Below are 17,386 nucleotides of genomic sequence, written 5' to 3' on the forward strand. Positions count from 1 at the left end.
TACACCCTTCAAACTGTGGCTCAGGTGCTGTTGGTTTAAATATCTTTATTGATACTAAACTCACCCACCCAGTCCATGGCCAGTGCTCTTGAGGAACCCCATCTTCAGAGAGCCCTGGCAACTGGCTCTCTGTTTCTTCTTCTTTTAAAAGCCTTTTTATTTATTTATTGTTGGATAGAGACAGAAGTTGAGAGGGGAGGGGAGATAGAGAGGGAGAGAGACAGAGAGACACCTACAGCCCTGCTTCACCACTCTTGAAGCTTTCCCCCTGCAGGTGGGGACCAGGGGCTTGAACCCAAGTTCTTGTGCACTGTAATGTGTGCGCTTAACCAGGTGAGCCACCGTCTGGCCCTGGCTGTTTCCAGTTGGGGGTCAAGGAGACAGATGCCGCATAGTGTCCCCGAAAAGTCCCCAGAGTGACTCTTTGGAGATGCAGGCGCTCTCCCGGCCCGGGCCTTCCTGAGTCCACAGAGAGCTCAGAGCAGTTTTCAGGGCCTGGGAGGGGGGTGTCCTCTCGGACACTCCCCTCTCGGCCGCGGGGAGCAATGGCAGGTCAGCGCCCCCTGCTGGAGCCCCGAGGTGGTCAGAGGCAGAGGCTGAGCTCCTTGCGCACCCGGCAGCGGTGGCACTGCACCACGCAGCACCAGTGGAAGCGGCACAGGCAGTTCTCCTCGAGCTGCACGCTCTCCTGGCGGTGGCCGCGGCCGCAGCACAGCAGGTCGCAGCCGCTGAGGTCCGGGGCGCTGCTGTTGCAGGCGCGGCCGCGGGTACCCGGAGAGCCGGTGCGCCGGTTGGGGGCGCAGAAGTCGGGCGAGTCGGCGGCGTAGAGCAGGTCGGCGCGGCCCGGCGGCTTGAGAGTGCGCACAGCGGGCAGCAGAGCCTTGCCGTCGTTGGTGCCCATGACGCGGGAGGCGCCGTGGAAACGCTCGAGCAGCCGCGCGCCTACCTCGCGGAACGGGGGCAGCTTCTGCCAACAGGTGCGCAGCGCGCAGGAGCCCGACAGCCCGTGGCACTTGCATTCCGTGCGCGTGTGGCTCCGGACGGCCTTTAGGGTGCGGGATCCATTGGAGGGTGGGAGGTGGAAGAAAGAACAAAATAGGAGGACAATTAAAAGTAGGGCTGGGCGGTGGCGCGCCTAGTTGAATCCACATGTACCCAGGTTCAAGCCTCCAGTTCACATTTGCAGGGGGAAGCTTCATGAGTAGTGAAGCAGGGCCGCAGGTGTCTCTCTGACTCTCCCCACTTCCCCTTATTCTTTCAATTTCTCTCTGTCCTATCTAAATAAATAAGTACATAAATAAATAAATGAATATTAAAGCAACAGTTCAAGACCCCGGCTCCCCACCTGCAGGGGAGTCGCTTCACAGGTAGTGAAGCAGGTCTGCAGGTGTCTATCTTTCTCTCCCCCTCTCTGTCTTCCCCTCCTCTCTCCATTTCTCTCTGTCCTACCCAACAACAATGACATCAATGACAACAACAATAAAACAAGGGGGAAAAAAGGGAATAAATAAGAAATTGAAGAAACTGAGGGGGAAGAGGGAGACATAGAGGGAGAGAAAGAGAGGAACCTGCAGCACTGCCTTTTTTTCTTTTTTTTTTTTTAAATCAGTGCACTGCTCAGCTCTGGCTTATGGTGGTGTGGGGGATTGAAGCTGGGACCAGGGAGCCTCAGGCAGGAGAATCTGTTTACATAACCATTGATATCTACCCCGCCCCAAGCACTGCTTCATCACTATGAAGCTTCCCCCCTGCATGTGGGGAGCCGGGGTCTTGAACTGGGATCCTTACTACGGTCCTTGTGTTTTGTGCCAACTGTGCGTAACCCACTGCGCTACCGCCCAGCTCCCTCCCTCTCAGTTTCTCAGTTATCTCTATCCATAATAAAGGAATAAATAAAAATATCACGTAAAGCAATAAAACCTTTAAAATTATTAAAAGGAGAGCATGAGGTGGGTGGAAAGAAAGCAATCATGTCCAGAAGGGAAGCAGAAAATGACAAAGATGGAGGAATAAGAGAAAGGGGGGCCAGGGGGCAGAATGTAGTGCAGATTGTAGGACCCCAAGAGAGGTGAGTGAGGAGGAAGCAGAATGGTTGGCAGGGGTGAGATGAGAGTCTCCCTCTGAGGAGTGGGGAGGTGGCAGCTGTTAGGCCTGTTCCTCCTGCCAGCTTGGCCCCCTCATTCTTGCCACCTCTCAGCCCCAGACAGGCTGATCAGAGATACCTAGCATCTGCCATCCCTCTCCAGGCCTCTCTGATAGGTATGCGGACCTCCACTTGCTCCTCTGCCCTATGTTTCAGACCTCAGCCCTAGAGGACACAGGATGCAAGTGTGTGTGTGTCCTTCCTAGAGTATTCCAGAGCTGAGGCATAAGGTGCAGGAGGGCCAACTGTAAAGGTATGCTGAGAACTGAAATTCAGGAGTCCTGACCCCTATTTGTGACTGAATTTGGGGTCTCAGAGTCACATCTTCACTAGAGATTTATGGGGTCAGATGACCCCGGAAGATCATCTCAGGAAGCACAGAGCCACGAGGCCCTACTGGATCCACAGGCACAGGACCCAAATCCTACCCTCCCACTGCGCTTGCATGGCTTTAAAAGTCTACCCTCTAGCTCCACCCAGCGGCCACAGATGAAGCTGTCACACTCCTGGAGAACTGAGCTAACTGCCATCAGAGGCTCTGGTCCTCTTTTCCTAGGCCCTCCAGGACAGCTCTTTTAAAGAGGATCGGGACCATCTGACCCAGGGCCTCTTGCCTCTAACTTGTCCTGGGTCCCTGCTCATTAGAGGGAGGGGGGCAGGGCCTGGTCTGGGGGAACTGAGCAGACAGCGAGAAGTACCCAGACTGAGTCACAGTTTCCCTGCCCTCAGCCTGACCCCCACCTCCAGGCCCTATCCTTCTTCTCCAGCCCCACCCTTACTTTCTCTCCAGCCTCCATCGCATTCCATGCTTGTCTCCCAGAGCTCCACTACCCCCAGACTTTGCCCCACCTGTCCCAGCTCAGAGGGACACTCTCTATCTTGGGACCCTTAAAATCCTGAGTCTCCTATTCTCTGTGTGTCCTTTGTACCACCAAGCACCAGCAACCCCCCTGCTCCTCCAATGACTTCCTCTTTTAGGCTGGCCTCCCACCTCACACAGGCCCACCCACACTGCTGTCCACCTTCCCAAGTGCCCTTCAAGGGAACAGCAGTACCCGTCCACAAGGAGCCCCCATCACACCCTCACTTCACACACTCCCAGTACCATCACACTTCCAGTCCTGCTTTATTTTTGGAGGGCTGGGGCTTGAAACCAGTGCCTCCTGCGTACAGAGTGCACACTCAGCCTCCGAGCTGCACCCCCAGTTCCAGCGTGCACCTGCGCACACACAAACACACTCACCTGCACATATGCATGCACTCGCACACACCAACACACTCACCTGCACATATGCATGCACTCGCAGGCGCACACGCACCCGCACGTGCAGACTCACCAGCCGGCCGGCCTCGTTGTTGTGCAACTGCACCAGCGCGCGTATGTCCCCGCGGCCCCTCTTGTGTTGTGCATCCATGAAGAGCCTCGACTTCTCATCCCCGAAGTCCACGTCGTCGCCGCAGCCGCCCCACTCCCAGGCGGCACTGCCCTCCGCGGAGCCCACGAGCCCAGGCGGCCCTGGGGTGCCAGGCAGGCCAGCAGGCCGGGGCGAGGTGCGGCCGCGGGGTGCCTGGCAGCCGCACTGCAGCAGGTCCCCCATGGAGCAAGCCTGTGTGACGGCATGGCTGGCCCCTGCAGCCGTGATGGCGAACACGAAGGCTGTCTCCCGGATGTCTGCGGGGCCGGGGAGGTGGGAGGGGGGGCAGTCTCAGTTCCCAAGCTGGGGCCTGAGGTGCTGCGTCGGTCCCCCAGGGGTTGTCTGGGGGACAAGGTGAGGGCAAAGATGGTAGAGACCCCGGGAGCCCCTTAGACCCCCGCTCCCAGGCCCCCTGGTGCACTGACCCTGCTGCAGGATGCGCCCGAAGGCCTTGCTGTGACTGGAGCAGTTCCAGCGGCGGAAACGGAACTGGAACTGGCACTCTCGAACCCCAAGCCGGGCGCCCCGTGCTAGCTCGGCCACCACTTCCGGTTCTGCTTGGCACAGCTCAGCCTGCCGCCCTGCCAGCCTCCGAGCCTTCCTGCAGATGCTAGTGGGGTCCATGACCAAGGGGCTGCCCACCGCCCTGGAAGCCGAGAACAGCTGGTCAGGGGTGTAACACTAAGGCCTTGAGGGGAGGAGGTCATGCCCCTCCACACACAGACACTCCAGCAGAGATGAAGCTCGTCTATTCTGCTTTACTCACCGTTCCAGGCCTGTGCCCTCTCTATAGCCTAGCCTGAACTTGCTATTGAGTAAGAATTCTCTCTAATCTCTTTTTCTAAAAAATATTTTTATTGTTTGATGAGAGAAAGATACAGAGAGACAGAGAGGGACCAAAGCATTGCTCAGCTCTCGTTATGGTGGACTTCAGAGCCTGAGGCATAAGCCTTTTGCAGAACCTATATGCTAGCTCCCCAGCGCTCCCCTCCCCCAATCCCTTTTCATTAATAAATCCTTACAGGAATTTGATTGATGGTGAAGGCAGCTGTCACCAGGTAGGCCAAGGTTAAAGTTCAACAGGTCTGGCACAAAAGGGGGACCAGGAAGAAATGAAAAGGAGAATGATGAAGAAGGCTGTCAAAGAAAGTACGAAGAGATGTCTAAAATCAGTCAGATCTATCAGAGAAGATTACAGTCTCAGTGAACCACAAAACCACAAGCTGGGCATGAGTTATCCAAAGCCATGCTGTGAGGTAGACCCCACCCACCCCCACTCCAGGGCCTGTGGGTTTGGGACCTTTCAGAGCTGTGTGGCAGCAAGCCAAACCCTGCATACTGGGTGACACTGGCTTGGGAAAAAGGGTGCTGTTTGAGTTGGTGGGTGAAGGCCTTGTGGGAAATTGCTCATGCTTCCAAGAACCCCTTATCCCAGTCCTCATTCCATCACGAGTCAGACCCCCAAGGTTGACACCTGGGTGGAACGACCCTGGCTTGTAGGAAAGTGTAGGTGCACCATTTGGGTAGGAAGGGAATTTGAGACTATTCAAGAAGCCCTTCACAGACAGCAGAAAATGACTGCAGGAAGGGGGAAAGAAGCAGCACCAGTGGGTGGAAAATGCTTGATTTGATAGAGCAAATGTCATCCATTTGATAGAAGAAGATAGTAATAGTGACCAGGGAAACAGCCAAGTGGAAATGCACCTGACCTACACACTTGAGTAAGCGGAGGTCCCAGGTTCAGGACCCAGCTCCTCAAGTCAGAACTGAGCAGTGCTCCTGTATGTCTCTGTCTCTCTCTTTCTCTCTGTCTTTTTCCCTCCTTCATGAAAACAAATCTTTGAAAGAAAAACATAAGATGGACTGAGAGGTGACACAGTGGCTAGAGTGTTAGACTCTCAAGAGTGAGGTCCTAAGTTCACTCCCTGGCAGTGTGAGGCTCTGAGTAAGGCTCTGCTTCTCCCTCCTCATGCCCCTCCTCTCTCTCCTTTTCTCCCTTTCTCATAAATTAATGATATATAAACCTTTTTAGAAGAGAGAGAAGGGGACCGGGGTGGTAGCGCACCAAGTTAAGCGCACATAATGCACAGTGCAAAGATAGGCACAAGGATCCCGGTGCAAGCCTGTAGCTCCCCATCTGTAGGGGGGGTTGCTTTGCAAGTGGTGAAGCAGGTCTGCAGGTGTCTATCTCTCCCCTCCTCCTCTGTTCTCCCCTCTTCTCTCAATTTCTCTCTGTCCTATTCATCAACAACAGCAGCAGCAACAACAATGGATAAAAGACGACCTCCAGGAGCAGTGGATTCCTAGTGCAGGCACTGAGCCCCAGCAATAACTCTGGAAAAAAAGAGGAAGGAGAGAGAAAATGGGGACAGAAAGACGCAAAGGTCACAGTAGTCTCCTCGTCTGTCCGCAGCTACTCCCCAGATGCAAGCTGCCCGACTTGCTCTGTCCTTAAATCAGTGCTCAGCTAGCAGCAAGGCTCTCTTAGAGCTTCAGGCAGAAGTCTCCATGCTGAGAGTGAATGAGTGAAGGTGGGGGTTGTGGGAAAATGTGTCAGCTCAGCTCTCCAAGGCCTGCCTCTCTCTCTCTCTCTCTCTCTCTCTCTCTCACACACACACACACAGCATCTTGGTCCATGTCATCCCCAAGGATGTTTGCTCCACTCCTCATGAAACTTCCCCCATGCAAAAGGAGATCAGAGGCTTGAACTTAGGTCCTTGAGCATGGTAACATGGTGTGTGGACTAGGTTGAGACTGAGGATCAGATGGTAATCTAACATGTATGAAATGAATGAATCAGTCTCTAAGAAGTTTCTCACTGGAGCTCAGGTCCAATTTAAATCATTTGTAGTTTCATGATTCCTAATTAGCTCCCTCAAACTTTCTGGTCTGTGTTGCTCCCCAACTCCCCGTCCCCTTTACCTAGACTCCTCCCACCCCTGCCCCACCAGCCTAGAGCCCTGGAAGCAGCAGCTATGGCTCCTCTCCACCTGTAGGCCCAGGCTCTATCTGGGGGTGAGAGACCTTCCATACCCCTAAGTTACCCAGTCCACTCTCTGCTAACTCCTTACTTGGTCAAATTCAGCTCCCTGCTCCTCCCAGTCTTACTCTGCACCCACCCCTCTCTCTGCTGCCCCAGGAAAGAGGAGAGGGTGGAGGCAGGCATGAGGATGGGGGTGGGAAGGTGGAGGCAGGAACCTCCTGACCTCAGCTATTTCCCAGGGGTTAGAGGTGGGAGGCAGTTAGGAGGTGGGAGTTGGCCTGCTCGGAGCTGGTCCCAGGCTGGTCCCTGTCTGGCTGGCCTCCTGGGAACTGGCTTGATTACTGGCCAGTCAAGAGAAAGGATGGGCAGCCCAGTGTCCCATGGGGCCTGCCTGCTCCCTGACCTCCTGTCCTCTCTCCTATCCTTGGGTCCCAGGAAAGGAAACCCCAAAATGGGAGTAGAGAGACAGTGGGCAAAAGGCCAGGCATTGCTTCTCTACCCTGGTCCCGGCCAGCTCTGGATGGACTGAGCCTCTCTGGGTTCTAGGAAAACTAGGAGTTGGGCCAGGTGGTGGTGGTACAAATGGTTGAGCACACACTATACCACATGCAAGGACCCAGGTTCAAGGCCCTGGTCCTTACCTGCATGGGGGAAGCTTTACAAGCAGTGAAGCAGTGTTGCAGGTGTCTCTCTTCCTATCTCCCCTTCCCCTTTAATAATATATTATAATAAAATTATTATTTTTTTATGTGTGTGTATGGAACTGGAGCTTCATTTATGTGTTATTTTACCACTCTTAGGCCACTTTTAAAAATATTTTTATTTATTTTATTATGTACATATTTTTAATGAAAGAGAGACCAAAGCACTGTTCAGGTCCAGCTTATGAGAGTGCTGGAGATTGACTCTGGAAGCTCAGAGGCTTAGGAATGAGAGTCTGCCTCTATTAGGTCTCCCCAGCCCCTGGGTCACTTTTTCATTCAGGTAGAAAGAGAGAGAGAAGATATGAGAGCGATCTGGCTGCAACATCTGTCACCCCTTTGATTCAGCTGATTTGGCTGGTTAGGCAGGTGTCCCCTTCCTCCCTCACCACTCCATGTGAGTCTCTCCAGAAGCTGCATGCTCCGTCAAAGAGGATGCATTCCCTGGAATAGAGACTGACCGGTTTATGCAAGTAGCTGCACTCCCCTGCTAGAACCTCCAAACAAGCTTTCAAGGTCCATTTATAGGAGGATGTAGTGTAGGCAAGTTTCCAAGACTCCAGACACATCCAAATGAGGCACTGCATGTGACAGTCTGACTTTCTTTAAGAAAGGAAGGAAGGAAGGAAGGAAGGAAGGAAGGAAGGAAGGAAGGAAGAGGGAGAGAAGAAAAGGAAGGGGGAGGGGAGGGAAAGGGAGAGGAATGGAGGGGAGGGGAGGGAAAGGGAAGGGAAAGGAAGGGAGGAGAGGGGAGAAGAGGGGAAGGGACAGAGGCAGGGGGAGCATCAGAACACTCAAACCTGGGCCTTGAGAGTGACAAGACAGGTGTTTTCCCCAGCAAATAACTTCACTGTCTTAACATCACATTATCAGCTGCCTCCCACCCCCACCGCCCTCTGCCCCAGCACTGCTTGGCTCTGGCTGATGGTGGTGCTGCAGATTGAACCTGTGGGACCTCCAAGCCTCAGGCAAGAAAGTCTTTTGCAGAACCATGATGTTATCTCTCTAGCCCCTATCTCATTTTTTAAAATGTGGCACTGGAGAATGAACTGAGGACCTCACCAAGTAGATTCCAACCCTACCCCCCTTATTCTATCTACTTAGAGAGAGGAGAGAGAGATAGAGAGACACAAATGCACACTAATGTACCATTCCCTTGGTGCCATCCATGGTGTTCCCAGGTGGTGCCTGGGATAACAGGTGAATACTTTTTAAAAAAATATATATTTATTGTGGTCCGGGAGGTGGCACAGTGGACAAAGCACTGGACTCTCAAGCATGAGGTCCTGAGTTCAATCCCCGCAGCACATGTACCAGAGTGATGTCTGGTTCTTTCTCTCTCCTATCTTTCACATTAATAAATAAATAAAATCTTTAAAATATATATACTTATTTATTTATTCCCTTTTGTTGCCCTTGTTGTTTTATTGTTGTTGTTATTGATGTCATTGTTGTTGGATAGGACAGAGAGAAATGGAGAGAGGAGGGGAAGACAGAGAAAGGGAGAGAAAGATAGACACCTGCAGATCTGCTTCACCACCTGTGAAGCGACTCCCCTGCAGGTGGGGAGCTGGGGGCTCAAACCAGGATCCTTATGCCGGTCCTTGTGCTTCGTGCCATGTGTGCTTAACCTGCTGCACTATCATCTGCATAGGTGAATACTTTTAAACCAAAGTGGTGGAGGGAAAATGGCCAAGTGAGCCGTCAGGTGACCTCAGTGTCCTTGTAGGTCATCTCCCTGGTTCTTCCTCCAGCCTAGCTTACATCCTGGATTCTGTGAACTCAGAGCTGCCCCTAGCCACCCCCACCTCAGATATCCAGTGCTTACTCAGCATCTCAGATACCACTTGCCCTAAGGATCCAGGTACCACCTATTTGGGAGGCACTTGCTACTTAGCATAATGTTTTCTTGTCTTTTTTCTCCCTTTCTAAAGAAACTCCCTCAAGACAAAGATCTGGACCATGGAGATAGTCCAGCATCAGAGCACTGGACTTGTAAGCCTAAGGCCCTAGGAGGCTCCAGGTTCAAACCCCAGCATCACTGTATGTCACAGCTGTGCAGTGTTCTGGGGTCTCTCTCTCTCTCTCTCTCTAATAAAAATAAATAAATAAATAACTTTTAAAAAGACAAACCTTGGGGCTGGTTAAGCACACATGGCACGAAGCACAAGGACCGGCATAAGGATCCCACTTCAAGCCCCCAGCTCCCCACCTGCAGGGGAGTCACTTCACACACTTGTGTGTGTGAAACAGGTCTGCAGGTGTCTATCTTTCTCTCCTCCTCTCTGTCTTCCCCTCCTCTCTCCATTTCTCTCTGTCCTATCCAACAGCAACAGCAGCAATAACAATAACAACAACAACAAGGGCAACAATAAGGGCAACAAAATGGAAAAAATGGCCACAGGAACAGTGGATTTATAGTGCAGGCACCAAGCCCCAGAAGGAAAAAAAAAAAGATAAAGATCCTATAAGGCAAGCCAGGTGGGGACCCATTGGGTTGCATACACACATTACAGTATACAAAGACCCGGGTTCAAGTCCCCAGTCCTGCAGGGAGGAAGCTTCACAAATGGTGAAGCAAGTCTGCAGGTGTCTCTCTTTCTCCCTCTCTACCTCCTCATTTCCCCTCAACTTTTATCTCTATCAAGTAAATAAATAAATAAAGAATTTTAAAGGTCTTATAAAGAAGCATAATGCCACTGGACACATTTGGGGCTTTGGATTCAAAGCTTCTCAACTGCTCTTTCTCTGCAGCTGAGCTGAGTCCTCGGCCTGTGCAGTTGCCACTCAGAACCGGCTGTTGGATGATAAGCCCTAACCTGAGCCTCAGTTTTGGCAACTGTCACACGGAAACAGATCATGCTACCTGCCTACTGCCCACTTAGGCAGCAAACAAGGTGGGGGGTGAGTCTCCCCGAGTTCTGTGGTCTGTTTGCTTTTGTTTTTTTCTAGTCTCTTTGATAATTCACATATTGAATTGGCAGCTGTGCTGGTGGATTCCTGGGTATACTTTCTTCTTCAGCTCTCTGGCCAGACTTACCAGTCTGGGTCTCTCTCTGCACCTCCTTTTCCCTTACCTCCTGCTCAGAAGCGCCCCCTCCAGGCCTCTCCCCGTCCCATCAAGCCCTTCTGAATGGATCGCTCAGGTAGAGGGATTCACCACCCCTTCTGATGCCCAGCCTCCTCCAAAGAGTCTCCCCACTGTCCCCGCTACTCTCTCCCAGGTCCTTCGTCTGACCCCCTCCTCCCAGCAGAGGGAGCCCTGAGCCCTGGGGCTGTGGGTGGGGGCTGCACGGGGGTGGGGGAGGTGGGTGGTGGAGAAGGGGCAGAAAAATGTTGCCTGACTGCTGCAGAGGCTGCCGGGCCCGGGCCTGTGCCCGCGCGCCTGTCCTGTCCTGCTCTGTCTCACTCGGTAATTACTGTTCCCCCTCCCCCAGCCCCGACTCCCACCCCCAGCACCACATCAAAGCCTGCCATACCCTGGCTCTATTAACCCCTGCCTGGCCACCACCCCCAGACCCCCAATGCACCCCTCCCTCATCCAGCCCAATTGGGTCCCCTCTGTCCAGGTGGGACAGGGCCCCTTCCAGGGCCTCTCAAGTTCTCCCCTTCCCCCCATTCTGGGGGGGGGGGCTGCCCTTTCCTGCCAGGTTCCATCACCCAAAAGGGCTTTTTAGTTAGTGGTCAGGGCTGCAGATGATCACATGCTCTCTGCTCCCCCATAAAGAGGTAAGGAGCCCTCACATGAGGACAGGGGCTCCTGTGGAAGGTGCTGTACCCCACTACTGACCCTAGCTGCACAAAGGTGGTGGGCTCTGAGCTCTGCATGCTGGGTGACCTCGGATAAGTCATTTCCTGTCCCCAGACTTGGCTGGACCTGTCATTGCAGGTGATAAAATTGGACCCAATGATCTCTATTTTCCCTCTTTTTTTTTTTTTTTAATTTCCCCTCTTTATTTCTTTCTCCCTTCCTTTCTCTCTTCTTCCTTTTTTTAAAAAATTATTTAGTGGACCAGGGAGATAGCTCAATGGGTAGAGAGCCCACATTGCCATAGTCAAGCCCCCAGCATCATATGGGAGGTGCTGTGATAACTCCCTCTCTGTTTCCCTGAATGAAAAAGGCAGTGAGGAGTGATGAAATCACATAGGAGGCCCAGTTCCAGCAAGAAAGCTTTTTTTTCCCCTATTGTACTAGATAGAACAGAGTGAAACTGAGAGAGAAGGGAAGATAGAGAGGGAGGGAAAAACAAAACCAGCTGCAGACCTGTTTCACTACTCCTGAAGCTTCCCCCCTGCAGATATGGGTCCCTGCACATGGTAATTCAACTGGGTGCACCACCACCCACACCCCAAGAAAGCATTTTACTGTTGTCATATTCAGGGTTTTACCACTCCTGGTCAACTTTTTCAGAAAGACAGAGTTAGATGGAAAGAGAGAAAGAGAGAGAGACAGAGACCACAGCACCAAAACTTCCTCCACTACAGTGGGGGCCAGGCTTGAGCCTGGGTCTTGTGCATGACAGAGCAGATGCACTGTCTGGGTGAACCCTCACCAGCCCCTGTCCCCCCCGCCTCACCGCCCAATATTTACTCATGATATACAGAGAGAGAACCAGAGCATCATTGTGGCATATGCAGTGCTGGTGACTAAACTAGGGGCTGGGGACCTTAAGCCTGCAGGATGTGAGCTCTGCCACCCAGCCAGCTCCACCACGGCTCTAAGTCCTTCTGGGGTCAAATTTGTGTGTGAACCAGGAAGCTTAGAGCCAGAGGTAGAAAAAAGAAGAAGAAGAAGAAGAAGGAGAAGGAGAAGGAGAAGGAGAAGGAGAAGGAGAAGGAGAAGGAGAAGAAGAAGAAGAAGAAGAAGAAGAAGAAGAAGAAGAAGAAGAAGAAGTAGAAGGAGTCCTCCCAGTGCTCTAAGCAGCAGGCTCTGCAGGAAACCGCTAGGGTCTTGCCCCTACCCCACCCTAGGCTGGCCTGTGCATGCAAATTAGAGGGTGCTTCCCCCAGCCCCCCAGAACAGGCAGGCTGTGGCACCCAGCCTCTCCTGCTGGCTTAGTACTCTGGCCAGCCTGCTGGCTGCCCCAGCCTCATGCCCTTCACAGCTGCATTTCTCTAGAAAGTGCATATTCTGGAATCCTCTCCTGTACTCTGGTAATCATTGCAGCCCCTGTGTGACCCCCCCAGGAAATGGTCACAGTGCCAGGCCTCTGATGGTCTCAGGGCATGCTTTGTGCCACCCCTCTCTGCTCCTGCCCTTTTCTGCTCACAGACTCATTGTCTCCCTTCAGGGTAAACTGCCAAAGTGGGAAGCCTGGGGGTCAGAGGGGGGCTGGTTGGTCACCCCACCCCCAGGCTCACCCCACCCTGAGCCTGGCAGGGGAGAGGGGAGCAACAAGACTGCCTAAGTGAAGGGTGAGGGACCCTAGATACAGACAAGATGGGAAGAGGTAGGCAGGGAGCTGCAGCTGGAAAAACTGGGGTGTCAGGAATTTTCCCTGGAAATCTGTGTCCTTTTCCTGCCTCTCCCTTGGTCCAGAGATGAAGCCATCCTGGGTCTCTGATTCCTAACGGGGTTAGGGTAGGGGTGCAGGTAAGCCCAAAAGTCCACATGGAATGGGGGCAGGGAGGAAGACTGAGTTTTTTTCTAGAACAAGGGAAGGCGTAGCTGCTTCCTTCACATGAAACAGCCAGGGAAAGCCAGAGGCCTGGAGATGGACTTGGCTGGCCTGTAAGAGTGAGAGTCAGCTATTTTCTACATCCACTGATTGAAGGTATAAATAAAGATGGGTCACACATCAGGAAGGACTAGCTGGCAGGAAGGAGGCAGGGAGCAGGGTAAAAGGGGGTTGTGGGGGTGGTGGTGACCAGGAAACTTCAGCCTTTCACTCTCAAGACAAGATCTGTCTGGACCAGAGCATGGGGTTAGACGCCTAAAGGCTGTAGGCTGGACACCATGACAAAGCGGGGGTGGGGGGGAGGAGAAAGAGAGAGACAGACAGACAGACAGACACTGCCCAATATCCTGGAATCTGGGCTTCTGCAATTCACCAAGATATGACTGGAGATGAAAGAGACAAGCAGGACTGGAGAGAGTTCAGAAAACAGGCATTGCTTCACAGGAGGAGGGGGCTGGGGGAAACTCGGCTGAAAGTTAGAGCCAGGACCCTGATTCTAGCCCAGGCACCAGGATCCCTCTCCCATACCCCTACCTCTCCTTAACCAGGACAGTTGAGTCATGCTGAGCCCCTGGAGACCTCTCTGCTCCCAGCCAGGCTACTACTACAATATCATGGTGGATTGCAGTGGCTACCACAGGGCCAGCTGCTTCTGGGCTTGGCCAGCATTGTCTGGGAAGGAGAGAGAAGATGGCCAGCTGGTGGGTCCTAGATGGCCTTGAAAAAGTTCCCAGTCCCAAGTAAAGTCCCCACATTCACCAGAAGGTCAAGGCCACCTGGATTAGCAAGTAGGACCCATAAGCCCAATTCTGATCCTGGAGGGTTATGATGGGTAAATGGAGGTCAGAGCTCAAGCAGGGAGCATCAGAGAGTCTCAAGAAGGGACCGTGGGCTGAAGCCAATGGTATGAGGCATTAGAAACCAAGAAGCAGGAGCGGCAGAGGCAGATTTTCCCAGCAGCACCCCAGACAGCTTATCACCCCGGCCCCTCACTCTTCACCCCGCTCACTCACGCTGCAGCTGTGGCCATGAAGGCCTCTGTGTTCTCCCACACCTGCCCTCCTCACCTCCTCCCCCACTCCCATCTTCAGGGTCAGCCTCCAAGGGACCTAGTCTCTCGGCCTCAGCCTTGGCTTCCACCCAAGAGCCCCTCCTGAACAAAGGAACTCCCACAGACACCAGCCGCAGAAAGGTGGATGACCAAGTCAGCAACACTGCAAAACTATTCCCAGCACCTTAGCACACAGGGCACTGGCTGTGTGTGTGTGTGTCTTCCAGGAATGTACTATGGGTAAAATGCTGGCATCCTTACCCAGTGCATGAGGCGCAAAGAGAAGACAAGGCCCAGTCTCCACCTGCAGGGGAGAAGCTTCATAAGCAGTGAAACAGTGCTGCAAGTGTCTCCCCCATCTCTCTACCTCTTTGTCTTCCTTTTCCCGCTCAACTTCTCTCTATCCCTACCCAAAATAAGTAAATATTTTAAAAGGGGAGGTAGAGAAATAGATTAATAGAAGAGTGGCATGGAAGCACATGGACTGATTTATTTATTTAATTATTTTTATAGCAGAGCACTGCCCAGCTCTGGGTTATTGTGGTGCTAGGGACTGAACCTGGAACTTTGGAGCTTCAAGCATGAGTGTCTTTTTGCAGAACCATTGTGCTATCTCCCCCCACTCAGATAAGGATGATTTGGACAAATCGAAAAGGCAAGAGGAGAAAGTTACATAAACAGGGAAAGACCCCAGTCCCCAAACCTTGAAAAATGGTAAAGTTAGGTGTGCTTGGGGATGATGATGAAGAGGAGAAGATCCCATTTAAGTACCTTGCTCTAACCGATTGCACCATTGCACCAGTGGAGCTCTGGAGGAGAAGTCCCTTTACAAAGCTTTGCTTGGGTTTTTATGTTTGGATGCCCTCCCCTCCACCCCATTGGTACTCCTGGAGACTCTGATCCGGGAGAATCCACGGTGTGGAGGAGGGGGATTTATATACTGAAAATTTCCAAAGTCAGATCATTTTGTAGGTCGCCCCACCTGATCCATTGATCAAGCCAGCCAGGTTACAGTAGAGAAACGGAGGTCGGGGGTGGGGGCAGGGAGAAGTGACTAAGGCCTCAGATTCAGCAAATAGATGAGATTCGATCTCAGGCCTGTCTGTTTCAAAGACGGTTTGACATTATACTGACCCAGGATCAGAGGAACCATGTTTCCTAACCGGAACCTGGGTCGTCGTGGGCTTGCCCTCTCCCTGACACCCCCCTGGGAAGCCTCTCGAGCGCAGGGGAGGAAGGATCGCGGCCAGCAGCTCCCTGTGTGGGCATCCTGCTATCTCCCCAGAAGAGAGGATCTTCTCGCCCCGCCCCTCCTTCCCTACTCGGGGAGGAGTGGAGGGGGGGAAACTCCAGCCAATAGAGCGACATTATGCAAATAGACACCACCACGCCTTCTTAGGATTGGCTGACGTGTCAGCGGTCTTGTCCAAATCCCTCCCTTCTGAACATTGAGTTATTCCGGGCGGGTCTTTGCAGTCCGGGAGATTTCAGGCAAAAAATAAAAAATAAATAAATAAATAAATAAAATAAAGTCTCCGAAATCCGGATCTCTAAGTGGTCCGGGCCCGGCACCCACCTCTCCAGCCTCTTCCTCATCTTAGCATCCCCACCCTCCCTCTGCAGAAGCCTCTGCTGCCTAGGTGTCTGGAATCAGAGACTAGGTCTGGGAAGCCGGCCCAGTCCTTCTGCTGGCCAGGCCTTTCCTCCCTCCCCAAAGGACCCTGCCCGGTCCCCAATACCTCCCCAGCTGCACACTTTTTCTTTTCATCCATGACCCCCACATCTGCAAGGGCCTGGCTCCTGGATCCCGGATTCCTATCCTTCTGCTTTTCCTCCTCTCCCTTGCTCCTGGAGGAGGCAGCAGAGAAGGTCAGGGGCCTGCCTTGGTTTCCCCTTTGCACTACCGGCCACACGGAAGGTGCCCCAGGGAGAAGCAGGTGGGTTGGTGGGCAAAATGAGACTGGGAAGAGGCAGCTGACCCCATCTCCCTCCTCGTTCTTGTCACACACACACACACACACACACACACACACACACACACACACACACACACACACACACACACACACACACACACACACCCCGCCCCCTTCTGTTCCCCTCTCTTAAATCCAATGTCCTCCTAATGCGCTCTTTCCATCACAGCTCTGACTACTGGTCTGCTCCCAGGTAGCTCTTTGCTTCTAAGAGCTGGCTCCCGCGAGGGCCCGGGCGGAGGGGCCCAGGAGGAGGAAATGCGCTAACATGTACCAGGGGTGGGCGGCGGACGCGCCCCTGAGCTGCGGTTCAGAAGAGCCCTGGGCTGCAGACGCGAGGAGCGCGCGCACCTCCCCCGCACCTAGGCGCACAGGTAGATCCCAGACAGCTGCCCCGACCGCGACGGGTCCCGAGGTCCACACCCAGACCGCAACAGCACTCACCACCAGAGTCCGCCGACGTGCGCGGGGCACAGGAGCAGCAGCAGCAGCAGCCCGAGGCGGGAGGGCGCGGGGGGCAGCATGGTGAGCGCTGCGGGGCCCAAGCGGAGGCAGCCCGGGGTTCAGGGCGCGCGAAGCGGCGGCGGCGGCCGGGAGGCGAGGGCTCCGGCGGCGGGGCCCATCCCGGGTGGGGAGGGCGCGGCGGAGGCGGAGTGCGGCCGGGGTAGCCAGCGCCTGTGTCTCCCGCCGAGCTCGCTCGGGAGAAGAAATCAGAGCTGGGGGCGGGGGTGGGAGGGGAGCGGGCCGGGGCGGGGGCGGGGGGCAGGGGGGCCGTAGGGGTGGCAGTTGCGACAGTCAGGCGGCGGGACTCCGGGGAGGCAGCCGCGCGCCCCGGGGCGGCGGGCGCGGAGCGGGGCGGAGGGCGGGGGCGAGGGCCCGGGGTGGGGCGGGGCCCCAGTGCGCCCTGGGCTGCGGGACCCGCATGCCGCGCCCCCTCACCTCTCCCCCGCCGCCGCCTGGAGTTGGGGGCTAGGCGGGGAGGAGCTAGGGTGGAGGGGGCTGCGGGGGGAGGACGAGGAGCTGTGGAGTGGGGGGCGGGCTGGAAGGGAGACGTTTGACAGGTTTGTTGACTGTAAAGAGAGAAAACTTCCCAGGAATGAGGGAATTTGGGGGGCGGGGGGTGCGGAAGAAGATGATGCAGAGGGGGCCAGGGGAGGGAGCCGGCCTGGGACGCTGGGCGCTCCAGCGTGGGGTGCCCCACGGAGCGGACTGTGGCGGGGTCACCACTCCCCGGGCCCCGCCTCTGCTCCTCATGCCTTCTGCTCAGCTTCTCGCACGACCATCTAGCTACCCTGCCACCCCGCTTCTTCATCAGAGGGGTTCCGGAGGGGAGATCAGCAAGCAAGAGGAACCCCTCGACGGCCGGCATCCTGGATCGCACGTGCAAATGAGCGGCAGATGGGAGGCGAGATTCCCAGAAACCCAGGACTCAGCACCTC

The 17,386-nt window shown here is 54.3% G+C and overlaps 1 protein-coding gene across 1 annotated transcript; it reads right to left on the reverse strand.

The window, feature by feature from the left end:
• Nucleotides 1-30: 30 nt before the first annotated feature.
• On the reverse strand, nt 31-16,726 carry WNT6 (Wnt family member 6). The gene is made up of 4 exons (XM_007519825.3): nt 16,392-16,726; nt 3,984-4,204; nt 3,481-3,815; nt 31-1,045 (listed from the first exon to the last, which is right to left on the reverse strand). The coding sequence occupies exons 1-4, from the start codon at nt 16,469-16,471 to the stop codon at nt 584-586; spliced, it is 1,098 nt and encodes a 365-aa protein (XP_007519887.2). The 5' UTR covers nt 16,472-16,726; the 3' UTR covers nt 31-583.
• Between the last annotated feature and the right edge of the window lie 660 nt (nt 16,727-17,386).

This window comes from Erinaceus europaeus, chromosome 7, assembly GCF_950295315.1.
Source record: "Erinaceus europaeus chromosome 7, mEriEur2.1, whole genome shotgun sequence".
In the NCBI taxonomy this organism is placed as follows: domain Eukaryota; kingdom Metazoa; phylum Chordata; class Mammalia; order Eulipotyphla; family Erinaceidae; genus Erinaceus; species Erinaceus europaeus.

Excerpts from the sequence above, each read along its gene's own strand:
- WNT6 (XM_007519825.3), bottom strand. The coding sequence starts at position 16,471 with ATGCTGCCCCCCGCGCCCTCCCGCCTCGGGCTGCTGCTGCTGCTGCTC. Across the intron at positions 4,205-16,391 it reads CACGTCGGCGGACTCTGGTG|GGCGGTGGGCAGCCCCTTGG; the intron begins GTGAGTGCTGTT and ends CTCGGCTTCCAG. Across the intron at positions 3,816-3,983 it reads CGGGCGCATCCTGCAGCAGG|ACATCCGGGAGACAGCCTTC; the intron begins GTCAGTGCACCA and ends CCGGCCCCGCAG.